Below are 10,053 nucleotides of genomic sequence, written 5' to 3'. Positions count from 1 at the left end.
TAACAGTTGTTACACTTTAACAGTTATGCACGAGTGTCCGTCGCTGAAGTTAATGACGCAAACTATGTTTGTTTTAGGAACACTCTGGTTGTTGTTTATTCTTTTTACTTGTCCGGACGCTGTACAGCTTAGAACATCTAGAATTGATCCCAAATTTTGCGGGCAAAGAAATTTGGAAGCACATGTGCGTTTATTTAAAATCATTTTAGACTCTTTAATAGTCTTACTGGCACTGGCACTGCACTGCACTGTCAATGCTGTAGCCCGACCCAGCAGGTTGCTGTATCTGCAGGTAGTGGTAATGCATTTATATGGTAATGCCAATTCAATGCCTGGGGATACAGCGACTGGGTTGTGTATAGTTACGTACTGTCACTGATAATAAGTGAAAACTTGATATTAATACACGAAATATCCTGCATTTCTTGTTGCCTGTTCATACGTAACATTCAAACTTCGAAGTTGCAGACCAATGCAATGGGAAGTAGCTCTAGAAAAAAACTTTATTATTAGCATCACTGAGCTGACACTGCACTGTTTCAACTAGGGTTCTATTTACAGTGTATGTGTAGATCTATCCATTAGACAGAAAAATCTGTCTGTCTGCAAGGTTTTTTATCATATTTTTTCTTTACTTTTACGGTTCTCCATATAAAGAGAGGATTCCATGAAGCCAGACGTAGCAGTCTCCGCTGAACGTATTGGTATCCCCGACGACAAGATACAGGCTGATCTAAGTTGGTCATATGTTTCAAGTCAACTACTGAACTAGGCCTAACTCATACTATACACAGCCCTGCTATGTTGCTGTACAGAAGTCACAACAGGCACAGCATCTGGTTGGGCTATGTTCTGTTTCGACCTGACTTCCCTATATACAATGTTTTCTATGTGCTAACATAATTTGTTACACATTGGCTTGCACTGGATGTTCTACAATATACTCTATAATGTAGGCCTTTGTCACTACACTAGTCTTCTAATTGTTACATTATGTTGCAAATCAAAGTTAGTTTTGAGCAATCAAACTGGGATTGCTAATTTGTATTGTGGTGGTTGGAAATTTACAATTACAGTATGATTTCACCTTTAGCATTTAACCGTGCATAGTTTAATAGGTACTCTAGGTAGGGCCCTGTATCATTGGCCAAGGGCCGAAGGCTCGTAATCATACTAATGCAATATTGACTCCCACATAATCCCAGAATGACCTCAAGCAAGTAGATAATAGCAGCGGCCTAGAGAAATACTGACATTGTAAATGGAATTCTACATGACAATAGCATTTAATTGGATGGATGATTCATTTTGTCCATGAAAATGAGTTTTGCAACACTAAAGAGTAGTGGTTCTAAGTAGTAAAGTAGTACAGTAATATCAGGGAGATGGGAAGGAATTTATCAAGCATGGACAATTTAGAGGTTTGATAATTATACAATGTAACATATCAAATTCAATTGTAAATTAATTCAGCAAGGGATTTGTTTGATATTCTTACATTGCAGCAAGTGTATTTATGTTGACAGTGCTAAATTTCTGATCAATTCAATTATCTTTTGAAAGCAGACCTGCACTGTACCAAGTGATTGACGAGTCATGGCAGATAGAGCAAGAGGCCACAATGCAGACGGTGGATTTGTGAAATGGGATTGGAACAAGAACAAGTATGTGTGGGTCAGCAATAATGACATCAAAGGAAAGGTGAGAAGTTTACCCTTTTTTACCCTTTTTTTCCATTTAATTTCTTTATGTACATTTACTACTATCTAAAATCTATGAAAGGATCTATTCTGTAGAATACAATGTGCTGTCACATCAAAGAGGAAAATATAAATACATGTATTCAAAATTATATGATTAATCAATTCCTTTATGCATGCTTGTAGGGTTTTAGCAACAAGAAGTATTATTGTCACAAATGTTTGCAAGTTAGAGAAGGCTCAACACATATTCTACTTAGTGATATGAATGAATGATGGATTATTGGTATAGCAGCTGTTGGCATTGCTTCTTTCTCTCTTTCCATACAGCCATCCAAACCTGGACAGTCAAACTATGCTGGACTGAGGCACGGCAACAAACCGTAAGGAGCTTAGCTATTTGTTCATCTCCACATTGCATCAAATCAAGCTGTAATGAGTTAAAAAGCATTCTAGAGGACATTTGGATATAGCGTCCTTTCAAAGATTATCCTTTTCTTTTGTTGTTGAGTTCATGCTAAAAGGCATATCCAGTGTTCTATTCTTTTTTGTGTGTGTGTGTTTCTGCTTGATTGTGTAAGGTTTACATCATGGTTTAACTACATGAGCCTTTATCTATTATTTACTACATTGCCCAATGTTGAAAATTCTTATCTATAATTTTCTTTTTTTGGTTTACCAGTAAGGACATGATTTGTTTCAATACTGATGTTGTGCATCCATGAGCTTTGTAAAATATTTATTCATCAGTTACAATCTGTGACAAATTCAGCAATGAGTAAACGACGAATTCATACCCCATATTTACTTTTCTGCATGCTGATTAATCACCAATAAACATAATGAACATATCTGATATGGGGATAATTATGAGTGTACGCAATGCAGTAAACACAGTGAAATTTCCTTCTTCTTCTGCTTCATTCCTACCAAGTGCTGCAAAGCGACCTTCCTACCAGGTTCCTGTGAAGAAGGCATACAGACAGCCGCTGCAGGTGGCCAATAAGCATGGACAGGTAAGTGGATGAGGCCAGTACTTGATACACACTGTACAGACTAGACAAGAGCGAGTCTGGCTTTCAGCCAGAGGGAGACTGTGAGAACTACAGGTAGCTATGCCGGAGGAAGCAAAACATGATCTCACCACATTTGTCTGATGCCACGGCAAGATATTTTGTCTGTTTAGCTTCTTGTGTCTACAAAAGTTGCATTACCAAGAGATGTATATAACCATACTTAGAATAATGCTCTCTAAGTCGTATGTGTAATTATTCTAAAAATTCAGTCACATGGAATGCTATTTCATATATACCCATTGAATATCAAACTTCAGAGCTCTGCCTTATGTCTTGAAATGTGAACCCTATGTGTACTCCACCCACCTCTGCGAATGAATATAACGTGCCTGCCCTCACACATGTCCACCTGTAGTGTAGTTTGAACCTTCTACATTGAATTACCATGGAAAAGTAGTGGGTCTATTCATTTTCAAAATGGCTGCCATGACTTTCCAGGGCCCCATTGCATAAAAAGTTGATATGACGGCAACTCTTGCTGGAATGGCAATTGCCATGGTTATGACAAAATCCAACTTTCTGATTGGCTGTTGCTATTAGAAGTTGTCCTTCCAGCAAAAGTTGCTATCCTAACATCTCTTATGAAATGGGGCCCAGAACGACCATTTTTTTTTTCTTCTAAAGGTTGACTGTTATCTCTCTTCATAAAGGTTGCTTTGCTTGTTTAGTGTCTCTCTGCAGATTTGACTCTAGTCTCAAGAATTAATTTGGATAACTGATAGTGGTCGAGACAAAATTTAAATTCTTATGCATGGTTTCTCCACAGAGGGTTTCCTTTGACAAGGCTAGAGTTCGTTTTGGATTAACCAACTCTACCATCAATTGTTGCAGGCAATTTGTGTTATAATGTATACAAGATTGAGATAGGACAACTTCATTGCCATGGGACAATAGACGTATGACATCCAATAGACATTGTGTCAACAACTTTGAATACAATAGATATGAAAGTTGTGTTTAGTGAAAATTTGCTTATAAGGGAAAAAAAGAAAAAAAATGTTGCAGGAAGACATGGCAAGGACACAGCTGGGAAGATAAAGCAACAGGTGATGAGAAGTGGCACAAAGAGGAAGAGACTGGCAGAAAAAAAGCTCTACCATCCTGAGTGGAGGTTGGCTCTCACACAAAACTGAGAATCCTTTTCACGCATACACCTGAAAAAACATAATTGAAGATGACTGCACAATGATGATCAAAAAGATGGTCAGGTCACAGTTTGAAGGGGTTCATACAAGTTGCTGCAAGAAATTGTGTGTACCCATAGTCCTCAAGTTCAGACCCCTGATGCAGAGATGGTTCATTTCTTGCATTTTCTCACAAGGAAAAAAAAAATCATAAATGTTACATCATGGCTTTTTAGTTTCATTATAGGGTGAAATAGAAGTTCCTACCTTCTTTTTGGAACATGCTGTTGATTTATTCATCATTGCATGTTATTCTTATTTTAGTAAAATGAGCGACAACAACAACAAAGAAAAACAAACAAACAAACCTGGTGCCAGACTATGTCAATATGAAGTCTGGTATAGACATGATAACACTAAAGTTTTCTGACTTGAATTCACTGCCAGGTAAAGTCACCATCTCCAAGGAAACCGTCTGCAAGGCACCATGTTGAGAGGCCTTTCCTTCTCCCGCCCTACAACGATGACATCAGGTGCAAGGATCTGAACAAGGAGAATATTCCGGCAGGTCGTCACTCAGAGTTAGCTGGCAAGGGCACACCTCCCCCTCCGCCTCCTGAGGTAAAGAGTTTAACAATTTCTGAAGATTGGCAGATTACCAAATCATAATAATCAAAATGCAAATTTGAGGGCTAGGAGGCCATAAAATTCAATCCAATATTGACCTATTAGATTAATTATCAGTATTGTAGAAAGTCAGTCACTGACTGCTGTGAACAGGTGATGACAAAGTGTTGTGTCAAAGTCCTGTTCAATTACATGTCTGTGATTCTTTTGTTCTTTGTTTGTTTGTTTTCTGTGTTTTAGCTTTTGAAGGACTGGAGGTTATTGTTTCTTCATATTGTTTGCGTCACAGAAATTTTGTTTTGTTGCAATTGTGTCAAAAGAATCAGTATAAAATGTTGTGTTCCTCATTGTTGTTGTTGTTGTTGTAGTTGCTGAGGGTTTTATTTGGGTGGGGGTGGGGGAGGGGGAAGGGGGATTACCTCTCTCAAGCTACAATATGTAGGTCTATGCATGTTACCAGTATCTACTATTGCTAAAAGCAGTGCTATCATGTTTTTATGATAAGTCCATTAGAGTTTTGAATTTTATCAGCTAACCAATAATTTGAAGCCGATCACTATGCAAAACTTAAACCATTCAAGGCTTTTATAGTAGTGTCCATTTTACTTTGAGTGTATAATATCATCAATTTTCTTATCCATTTACCCACACACCATTCTTACCCTGGGATAAATGTACTTAATTGGTATTCTTACTGTTTCCTGTCTTGGTTCCTTTTCATTTTTTAGCTGCATGCAGGTCACCTGACAATCCAATCAGTCCTATCCAACCGTCTGATCCATCTCAACGCAGCCCTGACATTTTGGCGCCAGGGACCCAACACCTTCATCTCGTATCTCCTGAGGACAGAGGATGATGCTGCCACCGTGGATGCCCTTCCCGTACTAGTCAATTGGTATGAGAGCAGAACCCTTTATATACTAAATATTTCATATACTTCATATATTTCAACTACTTCATATATTTCATGTACTTCATATATATTTCCTATGCTTCATATACTTCTTATACTTCATATATTTCATATACTTGATATACTTCACATATTTCATGTACTTCATATATTTCCTATGCTTCATATACTTCATATACTTCATGTATTTCATATATTTCACATATTTCATATACTTAATATACTTCATATATTTCATGTACTTCATATACTTCATATATTTCACATATTTCATATACTTAATATACTTCATATACATGTATTTCATGTACATACTTCATATACTTCATATATTTCCTATGATTCATGTACTCCATATACTTTATATGCTTCATATAATACATTGTACTCTCATTGTAGCAAACATGGTTGTAACAAAATTCTGGTCACAACAGGAAAAAATTCATTCTCCAACATTATCAGCCCTATATCTTTATTCTTTATTTGTTCAGTTATAACAAAGTTTTGATACATGTATAAAGAAAGAAAACTGCTGGTCCACAGGACTTTGTTATTATTATGGAAGTCAACTGTATTTCTCTTGTCTTATCTGTTTTTGTCACTCTTTTCAGCTTTATACTGAATAAATCTTTTTAAATGACTCTTGATTTCTAATGAATCTTTCAGTCCCTTTTACAGTATTTTGTGTTATGTGTTTGTTGGGTGAAATTCTTGTCATGTGGATGTGGAATAATGTTGAATAGATGTTTATGCAGTATGCATTGTGAGTGTTTATGGACAGCATACAGCTTATCAATGCACACTTCCATACATTGGTGTCCCTAGACAAAGTCATTTTTGTATGCAAGATATGTGGGCCACTTTTGTCAATAAATCTACAAAAATTTTCTCATGGACCTCATCATACAAGCTTCATTAGAAAAATGAAAAAACAAACAAACAAACAATAATTGCCTTGGAACCCTGTACCAGCAAATTTTTTTTTTTTTGTAGATGGATTTATCATTGTGTATAATTATTACAACCAAACAAAAAAATAGTGGCTTGCAGACACTGTTGCATTATGGGATATGGTTGATGTCAATGTCCGGACTCCATAGATCCTATTGCCTTGCTGCTGATTATTTTTGTCTTCTTTTTACAGCATGAAAAACAAGACTCCAGTCAGCAAACAGCTGTCCATGGGAGCTTGCTTTGAGCTGCTCCCCTCCCTCAGGAAACTCCTTGGCAGCAAGTTTGAAGAGTAAGTATACAAGTTATCCATCCTCCACTGATGTCAACTTTTCATCCTCTCAAAGCCTCCTGATTTTTGTGTTAAATGTTTTGTTGTTTGCTTTTTATACTATGTTCTGTTGTTGTTGTTTTTTTCTTTTTTTATATATATTTTAGAGAAGCTGTTGGGATATCAAGATAAATCTGTAGCAAGGCTTTCAAGACTGATGCGCATTCTTTTGATTTGATGTTTGTGGACTTACAACATATTACAACAATCATTTGCTTACATTATGTAATCTATACTCTCTCTTCTCACAGTAGTCTGTAGATATACATGTACTCCTACTTTGGCAGAAATACAACTTACGCAACTTTGGGTGTGTTCGAGCACTCTCCTAAAGCGAACTGTACCGTACTGTACCCGCTCCAGAGGAGCGCTCGAACTCTCCTAAATTGTACCATACCGTACTGTACCGAGCCAAAAGTGGACCACTTTCCGATGTGCTCCAAAAGCGTACCGAAAGTTCGCTGTAAAGCATGCGCGTATCATGCGCATGCGTCACAATGCAAAACCATCATTCTCTTTGTTTGGGACAGCTGTAAGTAGTTCAAGCACCAGATGGATGACATTCTTGCAACAAAAATGCGTGACCTTTTCTAAAAATAACTCTTGATGTACTTTTTCTCGACAGAGCGCTCGAACGCTTCAAATTTGGCACAGTTCGGTACGCAACGCTTTGGTTCAGTTCGCTTTGGTTCGCTTTAGAGCGCTCGAATGCACCCTTTGACTCAGGCAAAGTTGATTGCACATGAAATAATTTTTTTTTTTTTTTAAAGTACCCAAACCCTAAATTATGGCCACATGCAATGGCCAAAAAACATTTCAATCTTAATTTCAAATCTCTTTCCCTCTTTAAGTTATGTGAAAACAAGCCTGGATGTTATACGGACCATGTTGCATTTCTGGTGGACGGATCTTGTGGCGCATAGGAACTCCAAATTCTCAGGGAGCTTACAGGAGAGTAGGTAAGTCAGCCAAGCTAGGTATTTTGTATCAGAGCAGACAAGAAGTACAGTTGTATTTTTTTGTCCAGGGAATGAACAAAGCTTGAGCATATGAAATGAATGAATTACTCTGTGCATGGTGGGGGGGGGGGGGGGGGGGGGGGGGGGAGGGGGCATGCAGCTACTAGAAGTCACAGATTGCTGTATGTTATTCTACTGCTACTATTTGATAAGCCAGCCTAACATTAAAAATGGCATCCTACAATTATCTGTACAAGGTCTTTATCTTTGTGGATGGTACAAAAAACTCCACGAAGTTGGCCGTTTCATTTACTAGTGAGTGGAGGCTATCTTTACAGAAAAGAGGTTTGGCTGCTAAAGGCAGAGGGCAATTGTGCACAGGTTCTTTTTTCAGTACTTTGAAGTCTGAATGTGGGCGATGTGATTTCATGAATACATCATTACACAGTCAAACCTGTCTACAGCGGCCACTCCAAGGGAGATGGAAAATTGACTGTTGTAAACAGGTGGCCGCTATAGACAGGGTTGTTAACATGACTTTTCTCTTGGGGGAATTGTGTTTAGTGGTCGCATACGGCAGGTGGTCGCTATAGACAGGTTCCACTTTATTGATAAGTGTATTTCAGAGCAGCTAGTGGACTGACCATACCTTTACCGTTAAGCAGAGTATATTGGATGACTGTACAGTTCACACTTCAGATTGTATGCCTTTGACACGGTGAGATGGAATCACAATAGCAGAATGTTTAGCATCATGAAATTGATTTCCTCTGTTGTGTTTGAATGGAGAAGGGAATGTACTTCAGGAGCCAACACAATCATAATGTTGGAACCAGGGTTGGCAGCTCTGCTAGGATATCATGTTCTGCTTGTGATCAAGGATTCTTATGTATATAGAAATCCATTGTTTGACATACAGAATGGGAAACCTCCCAAAGAAAAGTCTGCTTACCATTCAGATCTGTCTAGTTTATGTTGTCGCCACCCAGCATATTTATGATTCCATACGTGTGCTTTGCGACACAAATGTATATCAATATTCACCCTTTCTGAATTGACTTGTGTTCACCCTTCTCTTTTCTGTAGGAGTATAGCTGGTATATACACCGGGTCTGTCGCACTCACCGATGTCATTGCCAAGCTGTGTAAGAGGAAGGATACTATTGGTAAAAAAGCAGAGGTACGTGTCTCTTTGATTTTTTTTTTCATACTTTATGAATTCTCATTCCCTGTGTTAACAATTTGTACCTGGAGTACAGTGCACAGAGATTTTATGACTTGCTTTTTGGTGTTTTTTTGCTCATGTGATCTTATTCTGCAATTTTTGTGTGAATTTTTGAAAAAGCCTAATGATGTCAATAATGTTGTGATTAATACTGACTCTACATTGAACTCATTCATGTAACATTGTATTTTTTTTTTCAGAATTTTATAATGCATAAAATCTATCTCTTCTTGATAGAATTATGTTTACATTAAAAAAAAAAGTGTATTTCTGCACTGCTGTAATTTAAAATCTATAAGCTTATAAAAAGCTTAATATAGCAAGAAAGAAAAGACTGGTTTTAGATAGTAAGTGCATGTGACAGATAAAGAGTACATAAATGTTTTGCCTCATTACCACTCGAGTTAGAGTAACTTATACAAATTCTGAGTGAACGATCTGGTACAACTTAATTAATCCTTTTTTCCAACACTTCATTCCAATTACTGCTCATGGTCAGATGGAAACCAGAAAACTTTGGTGCTTTATATAGTGTATAATCCTTGCTGTCTCTTGTGTAATAATGAGCTTGTCTGATTTGAATTCTTGCTCCTTGACAGCCCGCACCAACTCGCCTCTGATATGCCTTTGTAATGATTGATTTCTACCTTTTATATTAAATCCTTCTAGGTTGTTGGAACTATTCTAGCTCAGCTTTGAGGTGGTCCCTGTGTTCAAACAGCCAGTGTACTTTCAAGTTTGTAAATATATGAAATGCCGTCCAGCCATTGATGTACAGTGTAATATTGATACTCCACGAACTGTTATATGCAAAAGAGGAAGGAAAGAGTGAGTTTTGACATTTATGTTATTGTGACTTTTTATACATAGATGTTGTAAGTCATAGCTCTGATTGACTTCAGAGTATTATGGGTGCAGAAATGTGTGATGAAGGGTGTCTTATATGAACAGGAATCATGGTGTTGTACCATTTTAGATGATAAAGAGCAAATTTGTGTCAACATTATATCATGTGTTGTATCAGTATTCATTTTCTTTTTACGACTTCTCCTCCAGCAATTATAGTATTCAGCAGGAAAATAAAGGTAAAAGGAAAGTGGTAGTTCCCCATTAAAAAAAATACTTGTTAAAAACATGAAAATGATAT

At 37.3% G+C, this 10,053-nt stretch overlaps 1 protein-coding gene across 1 annotated transcript; it reads left to right on the top strand.

Moving 5' to 3' along the window:
• The first annotated feature begins 1,596 nt into the window (after positions 1 to 1,596).
• Positions 1,597 to 9,605, top strand: LOC139736218 (KATNB1-like protein 1). Its single transcript, XM_071646952.1, has 9 exons — positions 1,597 to 1,701; positions 2,031 to 2,083; positions 2,635 to 2,716; positions 4,348 to 4,521; positions 5,256 to 5,422; positions 6,585 to 6,683; positions 7,574 to 7,681; positions 8,768 to 8,861; positions 9,576 to 9,605. The coding sequence occupies exons 1-9, from the start codon at positions 1,597 to 1,599 to the stop codon at positions 9,603 to 9,605; spliced, it is 912 nt and encodes a 303-aa protein (XP_071503053.1).
• Positions 9,606 to 10,053: the final 448 nt, after the last annotated feature.

Source organism: Diadema antillarum, unplaced genomic scaffold, assembly GCF_040938485.1.
Source record: "Diadema antillarum isolate AM-2024a unplaced genomic scaffold, OU_Dant_1.0 seq00000633_RagTag, whole genome shotgun sequence".
NCBI classification, from domain to species: Eukaryota; Metazoa; Echinodermata; class Echinoidea; order Diadematoida; family Diadematidae; genus Diadema; species Diadema antillarum.
Note: the sequence above shows the minus strand (reverse complement) of the source record. Positions and strands in the feature narration are given on the sequence as shown.